Genomic DNA, 16,551 nt, shown 5'->3' with positions numbered 1-16,551 from the left:
ATTTTTTAACCATAACTAATTTAGTTTTACGGTGAATGGTTATGGTTTTTAACCGTTTTATACAGTTACGGTTGAAAAACGGTCCAGTTACGATCCAAAATACGGTTATGGTTAGCTTTTGGTCATGCTTACTAGGCATGACCAAAAGGCTAACCGTAACCATATGGTGAACCGTACCGGACCGTTTCTCAATTGTAACCGTATAAAACGGTTAAAACCGTAACAATAAAAAATAATTAGTTACAGTTAAAAAATATATTAACCGTAACCGTTAATTAACGGTAAACATATGAAAACCGTTATTTAACCATATGGTAAACCGTATAGTTAAAACTTTAAAAATATAATTGTAACTCTATATAATGCAAAAAAAATTATCGAATATTCAGATTAAGATTTTCAAAAAAGTAAATGATACCGCATATGAAAAAATCTACGTTATAAAAAATGGTCTTTTTCTCAAACAAATATGTTATACTGTTATTTTGCTCGAAATGAAGAAAATTTGGTTTGTAACATATTTTTTGATTTTATGAAAAGTATTATAATAAGTTAGGTAACTCGTAAGATTTCGCCTCCGATATTAACCGTATTGTACGTAGTCATCAAATAACTATAACCATAATTATCCGTAACCGTTGTAACCGTAACCGTATTTAACCGTAACCGTTATAACCGTATTTAACCGTAACCGTTATAACCGTATTTAATCGTAACTGTATTTAACCGTTACCGTTTTAATTTATTTTTGTTTTTGTCCAAAAAAAACAGTTTTTTTTTTTTTTTTTAATTGTGTACCGTTTTTCATAAAGTTTTTGTGATTGGTAACTGTACAACTTTAAAATTGGTTACCAATCATAGCCAATATGTTTGATTAGTAACAAAAAACTATACAACTTTTTAGTTGTAAGTCGAAGCGGTAAGTTTTTACGAAATAGTACAAATTAAATTGTACAAAATAGTGATACATAAAAATTGTACAAAAAACTGAGAGTAACGCTTTTAGTAACATTTTTTGTGTTTAGTAACTATCAAAACAATATACCTTATATTGCAGTTGTATGGGATTACCATTCAAACCCAATAACTTTTTACACAATCTCGTATACTTTCCGATGTTTACAAAAAGTGTTTATCACATTATACAAATTCTGTGTTTGTTGTTCAATGTATTAAATAAATATCTTATCATCGTACTATAGCATGCTCAAATTCTTTGTGAAAACAATAAGGGTCCCTATAACAACAATATCGATGAATGAAATCATCAATTTGTTGTCGAATAGAATCTTAACTAGAGAAGTGACCATGCTTACGTATAAATTACGATACATAATACATACATACACCTGTTCCAACTTCCAACACATAAGATGCTTGATGCATGGTCCTTTACTCCTTTATAATCTTAATTATTTTTTGTGCTTTCTTATAATCTTCCTTAATTAAAATTTCGGTTATACAAAAATGTCCAAAACACTCGACAGTTGCCACATCACTAAATATCTGTTCAATTACTTTTGTTATGTTTTAGTTTCATTTAGTTTATATATAAATCACTATATATTTATGTATATAACACATGTCTCGGAAGACCCATGCATGTACGTATAGTATATGAAGACGATGTAAAAGTGGGACCGTTGGATTAAAGCAAATCAATTACCAAACATCGATGTGAATTTGATCACATAGAAAGGTGACTTTTGCTTCTATATATCGCAATCTTTTTCTCAGCTATATCTTCTTCTACTCCAATTTCTAGAGAAGATATTCAAAATGAAAAAAAAAAAACCTTAAAATTGCACGAAACATTATATTTTAAAGATTAATGCATTCAAGTAATCATAATTTCTCGGAATGTAATAAATAGAAACGCCTATATTTGTGAAGTATAAAAGAGCATTTATTGGGACACAATGGTTCTGAACTTCACATAAAAAAATTTATAATTAATATATAGGAGTATAGTGATATATAATCCAACTTAAGCAGAGTTTTAGTTTTCTATCATTGAAATCATTAAGGGCTTACCTTTAAGGAGGAGCAATAGAATGACCTTGTTGGTTTTGGGTCCACAATGCTTGTTTTAATCATCTATCATTTTTAAAACGAGGTAATGTTTTGTCAACATAAATAATACTCCTCCGTTTCAGTTTAGTTGGCGTTTTAGGATTTAAATTTTGTTTCATAATAGTTATCGTTTTAGGTTTTCAATGCAAATGTTTGGTAAAAATTCTAGTTTTATCCCTACAGTTTTAATGTTTTGGCCAATGAAATTTTTTATAAAATATATTAATAAAGAGAAACAGAAAATTTAATGCTTTCTTAATTTGTGTGAAAAAACCTTAAACGATAACTAAAACGAAACAGAGGGAGTATATCTGGTGATTAATTAGTGAGGATGCTAATGAAGCAACTGTCTTAATTAACTAAACAAGCCTTTCAAGGGTAGGTTGGTCGAGATAATAATAATCATTAGATTGAGATATCTCTACCATACATAATTAAGTTTTCTCTCCCTTTTAAAGAACTGAACTTGATGTAGCGTAGGATACTAAGATCAGATTTCTCATATTTGTTTATTATGCATGTTGTAATTAGATTTATTTAAAGAATTTTTTCGAACACCAGATTTATTTAAAGAGTAATCAAGGTTTTCAACAAATTTCGAATTTATTTAGTTTGAAGTTTGATTAAAAGAAATTAAACTTTTTTTTCTTTTTTTAATTTGGTCGATAGCCGTTGAAAGATTTTATTTTCCCAGATTTGAAGACAAACTAATATTATTGACGTTTCTCTGCATCAGAGTCTGGTAACGATCAATTGGTAGAAAACACCTTAATTTTTATTTTTTTGAACTACTAACTCTAGATATTAACCAAAATAGAGTATTGATTCAGAGACTTATTTGCTATGAACCTCATTTTGCCACTATATACTAATCTAATTTAGATTACGTACGTTGGTTTCTATGTAATAGCATGGAATTACTTAATATACATTTACAAAATATGGCCGCCTAACTTAAAATAATTAGCACAAGGTGATCGTCGTGGCTTGATTAGTTAAAACCCTAAGAACCTTAAAGATATTCCTAAGAAAAAGAGACATTGACAATATATCTATTCGTCTTTTCGGTAATAATAGACATTCAAAACATATATATTGATATATTGTTTGTGGTTCATATCACATGACACATGAGTTTGATCCTTTAAATAAATATTATAAATCTTTGTTAATTTTCATCCCCTTTTTGGTATAATTTCTCAAAACTTTCTTTGTTTTCTAATTAACTCTGCTTTAAACAAAACAAAAATCCATGTATAATAGTAGGGTATTTGCAGTGTTTTTAAACCCGAACCGGACGGTGGACCGGACTACTTTCTGGGTCACCGGGTCACTGGGTCAACCGGGTTCGACCACGGGTCAATTGATTAAAATTTAATTAATATATTTAATATTCATAGAGAATATATAGTTTTTATAAAAATAAAAATAAAAATATTCATACTATATTTACAAAATATAAAGTCTAACAATAATAATAAAGTAATTCAAATTAAATTTTTAAATCCAACTAAAAGTCTAAAATCGTAACAAATATTAAAATAGTAGGAGATCGCCAATAACAGAAATAAACTAATAAAACATCGCAAATTCAAAATAACTAATATCGGTTATTTCTCTCACCATTTCATTCATTCTCCTTAGACGGTACTGTCAAGTTTTATCAAAATCTAAAACATCAAATGAGTCTAAGAACTACAAAATAGTTCTAAAAATAATTGAATAGAGTCTAAAACTCTAAATTTTATTCAAAAATCAAATGATATTTTTAAAACCCATACCCAGCCGGTTCAACCGGTTCACTGGGTCGCGGGTTAATGGCGGATTTTTGTAGGTTTTTCTGGTTTTAAAATTGGCGGGTATTAGCACTAAACCCAAACCTAAAAAGTATCCGGGTCGTGGGTTAACCTGTCAGACCGGGCGGTCCGGGTCGGGCGTGAAAACACAAATACCGTATTTGTGTTGAGAACTTGAGATTATGTACTTTGGTTTTTGAGTACTCGCCTGGAATTACTAATTCTGAATATAAATTTATCATGATTAACATACATATTTTGCTTTATCAAAAAAATATATAAATATTTTGCAAACATGGAGTAAAACGACATGTAGAGTAATTGGGGATTTGAATGCTTGTAGCCTAATTTTTTTTTTCTATCAAATATGAAGTTATGAAATTTATCTTCTCAAATTAAAATCCACCAAACCCATTTTAGATTTTTCCAAATACCATGTATATAATGATAGTTTTTTTAAAAAAAAATTATTAAATCTTATCAGCTGATCCGACCAGTTCCGATAGAAACGTTCTGAAGTGCTACAGAGTGGACTTTTTCCTGGGGGTAGCCAAATCGCATGTTACTGGACTACCAGGTAAACTACTTCCCACATGAATGTGATATATATTTTTTTTATGATAAACCCTATCGGTTGATCCAGTTAGCCTCGGTAGAAACACATCGAAGTGCTTCAGAGTGAAGTTCTCCCCGAATGACTACCACACTGTTTGTCCCGATTTTGGAATGTTTTCCGACTAATGTCATGGGTAGCCAGATCGTCTGTTACTGACTACCATGTAAACCCAGATTTCCCACACAAATGTTTTTTTTTTCAGAGTGGATCAAACCTATGTTAGTTCTTTCCAACATTTCCCCAATTCTCAACCACCACTAGACTACAGTTGTACGAACATGAATGTGATATTTGTTTACAATTATAGTATTAAAATGTCACACAAAACAAAATGCCAAAAAAAATCCATATAACTTATGAAGAAAAATGAATTTAAACTCTTTTGAGTAGAAACATAGGTGTTAAACAAGCAAAAAAATCCATTTGGCGCATTCATTATATGAACTTAGAATTAATAATTTCAAATTTTAATTATTTTCATAGTGAATGACATAATTTTGTTTGTTTAAACAAATATAAAAATAGATTATTCGAACAAACTAAACTACTTAAAATAAGTATCTAGAAAAAAAAAAACTTAAAGAGTTAAAGTAATATTAGACTTTTATTATTGAATGCTAAAATAAATCGAACGTCTATCAAACAATTTATGAGAAGACGGACAGCGGGCGAAGGCAAAACCATTTTGCCAAAACGTAACCGTTAAGGCAAAACCCTTAAGTATCGAAGCTTCTAAAAACCCTTTAATGGCGAAGATAGATAGATCGATGGTGAGAGACATTGATGGTGGTGAGAGATTGATGATGGTGAGAGGTGTGAGGCTGAGAAAGAGAGAGATCGGTGATTGTGAGAGACTTACGACAATTTTAGGTTTTGTTTCGGTTTATCAAATCGGTTTAGACATTCAATTCGGTTAGATTCGGTTTAAACATTTGATTTAAAATGTTTAATTTCTATTGGTTTGATTATGAGTAACCACTAATCCATTCTAATCAAAATCATTTCAATCCAATTCATTAAACTTATTAATCCATTTAATCCATAATCCATTAAGATCCAAATTTTATATCCATTAGATCCATGGATTGGATTGGTTTGGATTGATCCATCAATTTCAATCCATTTTGACACCCCTAGCAAAACGTAAATCGAGTGTTCATTGTGTGATCATTATTGGTGTTTATATAAACAATTTATCCCTTTTATGTGTGTGAATATAAGCAATTATTTATCCTAAAACCTTAAAATTGACTATTTCTAGTTCTTGTTAGTGTAAATCATAGAATTTTATTGTTTTTTTTTTAACAACATCGTAGTTTTTTTTTTTTTTTTTTGGAGCAGAATCATAGAAATTTTCGATATCTCACAAATTTAATGTAGAAATTGTGATCTAAAATGGGCTTGGTGGACTGAGAAGAAACTGATGGAGAGAATTTGAGCTATATGAATATTGTAAAATGGGCTTGGTGGACTCAGAAAAGAAACTGATAGAGAAAATTTGGGCTATATCAATACCCTTTTTATTAGGCCTGGGTAAATAAACCGAACCGAATATACCAAACCGAAACCGAAGCAAAAAAACCGAACCGAATCGAACCGAAAATTTAAAAATAACCGAATGGATACTAAATTCTATAACCGAAATAACCGTAACCGAATCGGTACCGAACCGAAATATTTCGGGTAACCGAAATACCTGAAATACAATTATATTTTCAAAATAATTAGTTATTTATAGACCAAATAATCAAAAATATTTGAAAATATATACAAATAGTAAAAATACTCGAAAATAACCAAAATATATCCAAAAATATCCGAAAATACTCAAAAAAAACCGAAATATCCGAAAATATCCTAAGCAAAATAACCGAATGGATACTAAATTTTAAAACCGAAACCGAACCGAAACCGAACCGAAATTTTAAAATATCCGAATGGATACTAAATTTTAAAATCGAAAGAACCGAAACCGAATGGACCCAACCGATAACCGAACGGTTAACCGAAAGCCTAGGCCTACTTTTTATGGCAAATGAAAACTTTCACCATCGTATTTATTACTTCTCGCATGTTCTCGAAAGATGCCATAAACTTGAAGATAATATTCTTGTACCACTTTATTTATGGAAATTCTGAATCTGAAATATTTTCAGTAGAAATATCACGGAAACAAAATCAGAATAATGTTACTGGAATTCAATCATCCTTCTCACAGTTTTCAATTACCAAAAGAGAGTAAACTTAATAATTGAATTTCTATTTAAATATTTTGAAAATTTAATGTCACGACTCACGGGCTCACGTACAATAGTCTACAGTAATAACGAAACCACTACAAGGACAAAATAGGAAACAGAAAAAAGGAGATAACTACGCACGAAGAACGGGTCTCAAGCTCTCCGACAAGACATGCGCACCACAAATTTATTTAGTCTCCGTATATAAATCCTCCATTTCCAAAACCTTCCCAATCTTCTTCTTCTTCCTCCTTCAAACAAATCATGAGACCTGCGCAAGATAATCAAGGCTCGTTCCTTGGCCGGATTAGTATCCGTCGCAACCAATTCGTGGACGTCAACAACGAACAAGAACAAGAAGATCTTGAGCTTTTCCAAAAACACATCGCCGATCGTTTCACCGAGCTTCTTTCTCCTCCTCAACCACCACCGTCCGATGAAACAAACACGGTAGCTTCCGTAGCTGCGACGGAGCAGATTATGTCCGTGACTTGGCTTCGTAAGCTAATGGATGTTTTCCTCTGTTGCGAAGCTGAATTCAAAGCGATTTTGTTAATGGGCCGTGACCCGACCCAGATTTCTAAACCGCCTTTTGACCGGTTAGTTCCTGAAATGTTAGACCGGTCAATTAAAGCGCTTGACATTTGTACCGCCGTTGTTAACGGAATCGATTCCGTTAGACATTACCAGCGTTTAGCTGAGATTGCTGTTACGGCTTTGGAGCAACGTCCGTTAGGTGACGGTAACGTGAGGAGAGCGAAACGCGCGTTGGCGAATCTCGTCGTCGCGTTGAGTCTCGAGGATAAAGAGAATGTTAGCGGCGGAGGTGGTGGCGGCGGCGGAGGGAACAAGACGACGGAGAGATCGTGGTCGTTTGGTCGTCGTAGCGGTGGATCATCGGCGGCGAGTAAAGGAGGAGCGACGATTGGTCAGCTTAAATCGTCGTCGTGGGCGGTTGGGAGAAATTGGTCGGCGGCGAAGCAGATCCACGCAATGACGGCGAATCTAACACCGCCACGTGGCAACGAAGCGGCGGGATTGCCTCAACCGATGTTTATAATGAGCACGGTGATGGTGTTCGTAATGTGGGTGTTAACGGCGGCGGTTCCGTGTCAGGAGAGATCTGGATTAGCGAATCATTTACCAGTGCCGCCGAAACATTTGAATTGGGCTCAGAGTTTGATCGGAATTCATGAGAAGATCGGCGATGAGTGGAAGAAGAAAGAGAAGAAAGGATCTGCTGGATTAATGGAGGAGATGACGAGGATGGAGAAGCTTGGTCATTCGTTAATGGAATTCGCAGATGGATTTCATTATCCGGCGGAGAAAGATGCTGCTGAATCTGCGGCGGCGCAAGTGGCAGAGATGGCGGAGATATGCCGGAGAATGGAGGAAGAGCTTGTTCCGTTACAGCAACAGATCAGAGAAGTTTTTCATAGGATCGTGAGGAGTCGTGCGGAGATTCTTGAGGTGTTGGAGCAAGCCGGGAAAGTTTCGGCGCCAGTTGTGTAAACGTTTTGAATTATTGGGGATCAAATTCGAAGTTTTGTAATTCTTTGGGGGCTAATAGGATATTTTATTTTCTTGGTTTCGTCTATTGTTGTTTTTTCTACTTATGGTTGGGCCTTTTAGAACTCTGGACAGGCCCATGTCATATGTCTTTCCTTTTTCTCCTTATATTTTTTTCTATTTTTTGTTTTGTTAAATTAATGCATAATATCCAAAAACAATTTAAAATTTTGAAGGAACCTTTAGTTACGGCTCCGAAGCTTTCATAAGTGAGAATGTGAGATCAAAGAAGGAAAATGGAGGATTTTGAAAGTGGAAACCATCTTTTACCTTCAGAATTCGACAAAATTATTGTATCAAATCTAAATTATCAAACTCTCTTAGACTACAAGAACATAACAATCTCTACGTAATCCATGAAATAATTTGCTTGAAGGAAAAAAAATCCATTATGGTTAGAGTGACTAACTTCAATCATCATCCTCTTAAAACTAGCTCCCTTGCACTCGTAGCGTAAAACATTATGCATTAAGGATTGTTGTCGACAAAAATTAAAAAAATCCGCTACAGACCAACTACCACTGTAGAAATAAACTTGGTCTACAGCAGATTGTTGTCCGTCTCAAAAATATAATGGTAGTGGTTTGGTCTGTTCCCTTCGCAACTTCCATTGAAAGCCTAAATATCCTTCATAAGTAAAGACTAAAGACCCAAATAAAATATCTCTTTTGTTACAGTTTACAAAGGACAAAATGAATCAAAAGCAACAAGACAAGTCAGCACCATTCTTCACTACCCATCTTTTACAATAAATCATCTCTCTTTTCACAAATTTCAAACTACTCTCATTGCCCTTTAGCTTTGTTCTAGAGCCAACACTACAGAGGAAGACTCACACTTGTTTCAATAATTAAATCTGATTTTGGCTCTTCTTATAAACTAATGTCTGCAGGTCTTCTTATCTCTCTCACTCACCACCATCTTCTTCTTCCGCGATTATCAAAACCCTAGATCGAATCTTATCTCTCTAATAATCTCTCTGTTGTTACAGTTCGTAGAGTCATGGCGTTAGCATCAACCACGTTGCCGACGAGGTCCGGATTATCTCTTTGGTGTCCGTCTTCTCCGTCTCTCGCTCGTCGTTTTCGCGCTCGGTTTTCTCCGATCGGTTCTAGAATTGCTTCCAGAGGCCTCGTTACTGCTTCTTTCGCTAACGAGAATCGCGAGTTAGTTTATATAATTCTTCGAATTTTGATTCTTGTTTAGATGAATTTGTATCCGAATTGAGTTTTTGATTGTGTGATTTTGTTAGGTTTGTGATTGTTGGTGGAGGAAATGCTGCTGGTTATGCTGCTAGGACTTTTGTAGAGAACGGAATGGCTGATGGTCGACTATGCATTGTTACCAAAGAGGTGATTCAAATCGATCCCTTAGTGTTTTCTTTATCAGTATCACTCTTGGTTTTACTCTGTTTGATTTTTGGATTGTGGTTGTTGTTATTAGGCTTATGCACCTTATGAGAGACCGGCTTTGACGAAAGCTTACTTGTTCCCTCCAGAGAAGAAGCCAGCTCGTTTACCAGTAAGCTTTGTCTAGTTTAGTGTTTGATTCGATTATTTTAAGTGGTTCTATTAGTGCTATTGGTTCTTTATTTCGCCACATGAACTTCTATCAGTCTATGGATAGGGTTCTGGTAGATTTTGTATAAAGTTAGGACTGTTTCTAATTTGAATATTTGTATGGTTTGGCTTTTCGGTTAGTGTTTTGTTTATATTGAGGGTGAATGAATATGCAGGGGTTTCATACTTGTGTTGGAGGTGGTGGAGAAAGGCAGACACCAGACTGGTATAAGGAGAAAGGGATTGAGGTATTCATCTTCTGATACATAGTTTTGTTTTCTAGAACATATGAATGTAAGTGAAGTGTCTTTAGTTTGATTGATCGTTCAGTTCGGAATGTACATCAGTGAATTTGTGGTATTCTGTTGTGTCTTGCTAATGCATTTTGTTTGAACAGGTAATATATGAAGATCCAGTGACTGGAGCTAATTTTGAAAAGCAAACCCTCACAACAGACACAGGCAAGCAGTTAAAATATGGATCCCTAATTATCGCTACAGGGTGTACAGCCTCAAGGTGAGCGAAAGTCGCATTCTATTTGCAGTTGATTGATAAACAACATCAGAGAAAATAGGCCTTCTCAACCATGTCTATTAATACTATCAATATTTTCTTTGAATTTTTATGGCAGGTTCCCAGATAAAATTGGTGGGAGCTTGCCAGGGGTTCACTATATTCGGGAGGTTGCAGATGCTGATTCACTGATAGCATCTCTGGTAAGCTAAGGGCGTTCTTATTAGTTATGTCATCTTAATGCAATGTTGTACTATGCGTCATCAGGAAACTTTAAATTCCCTTGGCGACAAAATAACCTTCCAATATATGATACAGGGAAAGGCAAAGAAAGTCGTCATTGTGGGTGGTGGCTACATCGGCATGGAGGTTGCTGCGGCAGCTGTTGCGTGGAATCTAGATACAACAGTTATTATCCCTTTGACTTGAATCTTTAAATTGTGCTAGAAATGAGGACTACTTCTAGTTCCTGGAAACGTTCAGATAATATGTGAAACAGATGTACTAACTTACAGCTGCTTTTGTGCTTTAGATTGTATTCCCCGAAGATCAGCTTTTGCAAAGACTGTTCACTCCATCGCTTGCTCAGAAATATGAAGAACTGTACCGTCAAAATGGTGTTAAGTTTGTTAAGGTAAGATATCAACCCACGATCAACACCTTAAAAGCTTAGGCCGAAGCTTTTGCTTTTCTGCAAACCTACGAATTTCAGAAACACAGTGAGTAAACTTAAGTTTCTTTTTCTGTTACAGGGTGCTTCCATAAATAACTTAGAAGCAGGTTCAGATGGGCGTGTATCAGCTGTTAAGCTTGCTGATGGGTCTACAATTGAGGCAGACACGGTATAGTTGTAGCTCAGCTTCACTTTTTTCTTTCTCAAATGATGCAAATTCAACAACTTCGATCAAATGAAAACTGTGAAGGGTCAATGAAATCCTGACTTTCGTACGACCTGTGTATCCTTACTTTACAGGTTGTAATCGGAATTGGAGCTAAGCCTGCTATTGGCCCCTTTGAAACTTTGGCCATGAACAAATCTATTGGAGGAATTCAGGTATTATTATTACAAAACATCCGGATTTAGTTTCCAAGATTAATCGGTTTTCAAAGTTAGAACTTCACAAGAAACTACATCAGTAAATTCATACAATTAGAAGTTTGATAAGAGCTCATCTTCAACCACAGGTCGATGGCTTGTTCCGGACAAGTACCCCTGGAATTTTTGCTATTGGAGATGTCGCAGCCTTCCCTTTGAAGGTACTTTGCTACTAGATAAAATATGTTAAGCCACCAATTATCCCGTGACCTGCAAAGTCATCATGTTATTGTCTGATGAACAGATATATGATCGGATGACTCGAGTTGAACATGTTGATCACGCCCGCCGCTCTGCACAACACTGTGTGAAATCACTACTCACGGCACACACTGACACGTAAGATTCTTCCCTGGAAAGATCTGTAGAATTCTCTGTATATCTCAACAGATCTTCACCTATTAGTTCTTGTCTTGCTCAAAACGTTGCAGGTACGATTATCTTCCTTATTTCTACTCAAGAGTGTTCGAGTATGAAGGCAGCCCAAGAAAAGTTTGGTGGCAGTTTTTTGGAGATAATGGTAATCTCTTTGACCGAAATAGTATACCATCCAATGACTCAAAACAATATTTCCACTGTATCTAAACCACTGATCATACTGTCCAGTGGGAGAAACAGTTGAGGTTGGGAACTTCGACCCGAAAATCGCTACCTTCTGGATTGAATCTGGTAAATCATTCCTTCAACCTTTTCTCACTTCAGTTCCTACTCTTGAACCTTGCACAAATACACAGCTTAGCAAATTAACTAACTTTGTTGAGTAATTATCGTAACACAGGTAGGTTGAAAGGTGTTCTTGTAGAAAGTGGATCACCTGAGGTAAGAGTCTTTCTTAGCATTTCCCTCGTTAACATTCTGAATTAACCAATCTTTAGAACATCATGCTTCTTTAGATCTGCGAGACTAAAATTAGAATATTTTGGAACGGTCTTTGAAACCTGACAATTGCAATTACATCAGAATGTGTTTTCATGTATTTATGAAAACTATATTGGGTTTTAATTGCTTCCATTGTTATGTATATCTCTTAAAACAGGAGTTCCAGCTTCTACCAAAGCTAGCAAGAAGCCAACCACTTGTCGATAAGGCTAAACTCGCAGGCGCATCTTCAGTCGAAGAAGCTCTCGAGATTGCTCAAGTCGCTCTACAGAGTTAGAGAGAGAAACTTCATGGAGTTTTTTTTTATAGCTTTTGGGGTTCAGAGAAATCAACATCTTTTATTCTCGGTGAGAGTATTCATCTTTCCATTGGAAAAATGATCTATAGAGAGCACTGTTGTCAATAATCTCCACGAATAATTTATAACCTCTTTGTAAGATGATCATATTTTGCTCATTAGAGAGCTTTGCTTCTAATAAAATCCATGCTAGAGATCGTTTTCTCATGATCTATGGGTTGTTTCATGGATCGTTAAAATGTTTATTTAATTAGATTTCTTAATTGACTGTAAACCATAAACTAAATTGGGAAAAATGTCATTAAAATTCCCAACTTATTCAAAACGTTGATTTAAATCCTCAACTCACGACGAAACGAAATAAATATCAAACTTATGTTGACTTTCCAAATAAATATTTAACTTATGTTGACTTTCCAAATAAACACCAAACTTCCGTTCACCTGGCCATATTAGGTACGACGTTAAGTGGGTTAATAGATCTCATTAACGGAGATAATTTTCTGTTAACATATATGTTAATTGATAACGACATTGTTTCATATAACAACAAAACGACGTCGTTTTGTCGTAACGATTGAATTAAATCCCTAAAGTCAATCTTAGATTCCCAAATCGAGCAAAATCCCTAACCCTAAATAGAGTATGATTTGAAACTCGGGATTTTATTGAACAGTTACGACAAAACAACGTCGTTTTATGTTTAGAAGGAATACTTGTTAGTGTTTTGATCAACAAACGAACTCTGTTTTAACAGAGTATGAAGAACAAAACCAAAATGAAAAATAGTATGAAGAAACTTGATCTTTATTGATGAGATAAAATGTATTACACACAATGATGTTATTGAGTTTGACTCGATCTACTTATACAACACGAAACAACGTGTACGTACATGTGTTAATCGAAAAGACACAACTTTATGAACAGACACAACTATACGTACGTACATTCGTGACTCTTACGTAAATAACTAACTTATATGAATACGACTTTAGGTTATATGACTTAGATGAGATTTGATTATAGTTCAACAATACTGTCATTTTTAATTAGCGGGTCTGTTAACAGAAAATTAATCTCGTTAACATTGTCTGTTAACTCACTTAACGTCATGCCTAATATGGCCAAGTCAATGAAATTTTGGTGTTTATTTGGAAAGTCAACATAAGTTTAATATTTATTTGGAAAGTCAACATAAGTTTGATATTTATTTCGTTTCGTCATGAGTTAAAGATTTAAATCAACATTTTGAATAAGTTGGAGATTTTAACGACATTTTTCCCAAACTAAATTTGTATAAACCATAGTGGAGACTTTGTTATATAATCCACACAAGGATTTGTTTTGCGGCACGTTAGAGTCTTGATGGGATTGATTGCGACCTGTAAAAAGGTTTTTGTAGTCTAATAAGTGGTTCATATAAAGGTTTACAACTTTACTTACACGAAATGAATTTTACTTTTTACAGCCTGAAAAACGCGTTTCGGATGCAATAGAAATTTATTTGCTGCCCGTGATTCAGCTTAAGATCTTGTGAGTTCTACAATTGAGAGAGTGATGATTATGATTGGTAAAGTGGTAATGTTGCAAAATCGTATAAATTTTGCGAAATGGTGGGAATAACAACTCGAAAAATTGCAAATTTGGCGGAACCTTGTGGTTGGTTAAAATCTATGAATTTGGGAAATCATTTGGCCAAGATGCAAAACTGTTATAAACTTTTCTCTAGCTCGATTTATATTTTAATATGACATAATTCTTGGGATTGGTACAAGATAATGAAGAAACCATTGTTTGTAAGAACAACACCCTCAGTTTTGGTGAAAATATTGCAAAATGCAAACAATGAAACAAACGTGTAGCGTTGGTAAAACTAAAAACCAATTGATGCCAATAAAAGAAAAAGGCATTGAAGGACTCTTTCACAAATAACAAATTTGTGATTGGTATATGACTATTAAAAAAAGTTAGAAACAATTAGTAATTATCGAGTCGATACATCATCAGCATTTCACCACTTATTAGACTAAGACCAAAGAAAGACCAAAAATATAAAGTACAATACCCCAGACGCACTTATCGCGAGTGAACTCCACGTTCGTTTTCTTCAGTGGAAGAAAACCATTTTTATGTTTGGGTATGGCGCGTGTGGTATCGTATCACAGCTTTCCTTTTTTAGAACGATCGCTTGTTTTCTTTTCTTTCCAAATCAATTCATGTTGCTGTGATGTTTTGTTGGTATATAAAGCTTGGAGTTGTTAGCAATTTGGACTATTAAATATTACTTCTTCCATCTTCTGCTCTGTTCTCTTAAAAATGATGGTAGTTTTTTTTTCTTATGGTTTTCAAACAAAAAAACAGTCTTTTAATTTAGTCCCTTTAATTTATATACAGTTCGAGTGTTTTTTAATTAATGGTTTTTATTCACATGCAATTTCTGCAGAAAATGATTGTGTGGATGGGTGTTTATGATCAGAAATCCAAGAGCAAAATCTTGAAGAGTGTTGCTGACTTACCCGGTAAATCACATCAAATTAAACCTTTGTCCATTCTTAAGAGTATTTAAGAAAGATAAACAAACACTTGATCTTTTAATTATATATATTGTACACTCTGTTTTTTCTTATGGGGGTATATGATGAATTGCAAATAAAAAATCTTTAATATTTTATTGTCAGGGATTCACTATCCTTGCATGGATTTGAAAGAAGGGACATTAACACTGGTTGGAGATGTTAATCCTGTGGAGATCGTTAACAAGCTCAGAAAGAAATGGAGAAGAGCTAAATTAACATTATTTGTACCTTATGATGCTTTGAAAGAAGCAAAACTTGCTGAGGCTAAGCAGAGGAGAGAAGAGATTGAACGTGAAGCTCTTTACAGATATAACCGTGAAATTCGTGAGATTGTCAATGATCAGGAGCAAGGTTGTGTCATTTGCTAGAGTTCTAAAGAAAAATAAAATAAAAAGACAAAAGGTAATTTAACTATTTTAATTTGTTGGATTTATAGTTCATATTGATTAATGAATAAAGACAATTTATGAGTAAGGATGAATTATGGAGTTTGATCGTGGATGCTTTTATTTTAGCTGTGTTCGCTTGAGTAATTAGAGTAATTGATTTTCTCGAGTCAAATTACTGATTTATAATTATAAAACTAATTACAAAAAAAACACATAAATATGTATGAACTTGAGAGAAATTGATCACTGTCCTAAGATGTTGAATTTTTTGGTGGAATTTGAAATGGTATGCACATGATGAGAAAAGGAAAGGAAATTTTGTGGTGAAAAATAAATTACAAAGCAAAATAGTATCAATTATAAACTTAAGTCAAAAAGACAATTACATTTGGAACTAAAAAATTAAGGATGTGTTTGGCCAGTAACATAAACTCATAATTGTTCCATAAGAATCTGAGCGTGGGATCAACTCGTTATAGATGAGAGTAGAGAAATTCCCCTTCTTTTCTGAAATCAATACTAATGAATAATGATGTGTAACGTGACAAATTTTAACTACCATGTGAAGTTTTCCTAATAAGTTAAACTCAAAGACAAAAAATTATGAAAACAATGTGACGGATAACGAATTCAAGGGATTAATACTAGAAAAACGAACTTCAGAACAAATTATCCTTTAAAAATGTTTTCATAAGTGGTTTGATATCCTAGAAAAACACATATTTTTGTCAATTTAGAGACTTCCAGTGTTCCACATAGTTTCTTGAAGCATAAATTGGCAGTAAAAAAGGAACTAACAGAGAAACATTAAGAGAAAGTTTTCTTAAACAAATTAAGAGACTTCTTCCCCATGACAAGAAGTTTAATCAAAAGAAAATGTTAGAGGACGAGAAAAACATCATCATCACTGAAGATTGAACGAACTCATCAATAGATTCATGTTC

At 34.1% G+C, this 16,551-nt stretch overlaps 3 protein-coding genes across 3 annotated transcripts; all 3 read left to right on the top strand.

Annotated features, from left to right (window-relative positions):
* The first annotated feature begins 6,513 nt into the window (after positions 1-6,513).
* LOC9323994 lies at positions 6,514-8,416 on the top strand. The gene has a single exon (XM_002887885.2). The coding sequence runs from the start codon at positions 6,990-6,992 to the stop codon at positions 8,235-8,237; it is 1,248 nt and encodes a 415-aa protein (XP_002887931.1). The 5' UTR covers positions 6,514-6,989; the 3' UTR covers positions 8,238-8,416.
* A 617-nt stretch (positions 8,417-9,033) lies between these two features.
* Positions 9,034-12,849, top strand: LOC9323993 (monodehydroascorbate reductase 5, mitochondrial). The gene is made up of 17 exons (XM_002887884.2): positions 9,034-9,186; positions 9,286-9,460; positions 9,547-9,646; positions 9,738-9,815; positions 10,030-10,101; positions 10,251-10,369; positions 10,485-10,569; positions 10,685-10,774; positions 10,899-11,000; positions 11,119-11,208; positions 11,340-11,420; positions 11,552-11,623; positions 11,707-11,801; positions 11,894-11,982; positions 12,069-12,131; positions 12,241-12,281; positions 12,499-12,849. Exons 1-17 carry the CDS (start codon positions 9,177-9,179, stop codon positions 12,616-12,618), a joined length of 1,482 nt encoding a protein of 493 aa, XP_002887930.2. The 5' UTR covers positions 9,034-9,176; the 3' UTR covers positions 12,619-12,849.
* A 1,082-nt stretch (positions 12,850-13,931) lies between these two features.
* Positions 13,932-15,752, top strand: LOC9323992 (heavy metal-associated isoprenylated plant protein 15). Its single transcript, XM_002887883.2, has 2 exons — positions 13,932-15,161; positions 15,321-15,752. The coding sequence occupies exons 1-2, from the start codon at positions 15,056-15,058 to the stop codon at positions 15,584-15,586; spliced, it is 372 nt and encodes a 123-aa protein (XP_002887929.2). The 5' UTR covers positions 13,932-15,055; the 3' UTR covers positions 15,587-15,752.
* The last annotated feature ends 799 nt before the right edge of the window (positions 15,753-16,551 follow it).

This window comes from Arabidopsis lyrata, assembly GCF_000004255.2.
Source record: "Arabidopsis lyrata subsp. lyrata unplaced genomic scaffold ARALYscaffold_2, whole genome shotgun sequence".
NCBI classification, from domain to species: domain Eukaryota; kingdom Viridiplantae; phylum Streptophyta; class Magnoliopsida; order Brassicales; family Brassicaceae; genus Arabidopsis; species Arabidopsis lyrata.
This window is presented reverse-complemented; position numbering and strand designations above follow the sequence as displayed.

Bases quoted from the DNA above. Each gene is read 5' to 3' on its own strand.
- LOC9323993 (XM_002887884.2), top strand. The intron at 9,816-10,029 runs GTAAGCTTTGTC...ATGAATATGCAG, and splicing joins AGAAGCCAGCTCGTTTACCA to GGGTTTCATACTTGTGTTGG. The intron at 11,001-11,118 runs GTAAGATATCAA...TTTCTGTTACAG, and splicing joins ATGGTGTTAAGTTTGTTAAG to GGTGCTTCCATAAATAACTT.
- LOC9323994 (XM_002887885.2), top strand. From the start codon at position 6,990: ATGAGACCTGCGCAAGATAATCAAGGCTCGTTCCTTGGCCGGATTAGT.
- LOC9323992 (XM_002887883.2), top strand. From the start codon at position 15,056: ATGGTTTTTATTCACATGCAATTTCTGCAGAAAATGATTGTGTGGATG. The intron at 15,162-15,320 runs GTAAATCACATC...TTTTATTGTCAG, and splicing joins GAGTGTTGCTGACTTACCCG to GGATTCACTATCCTTGCATG.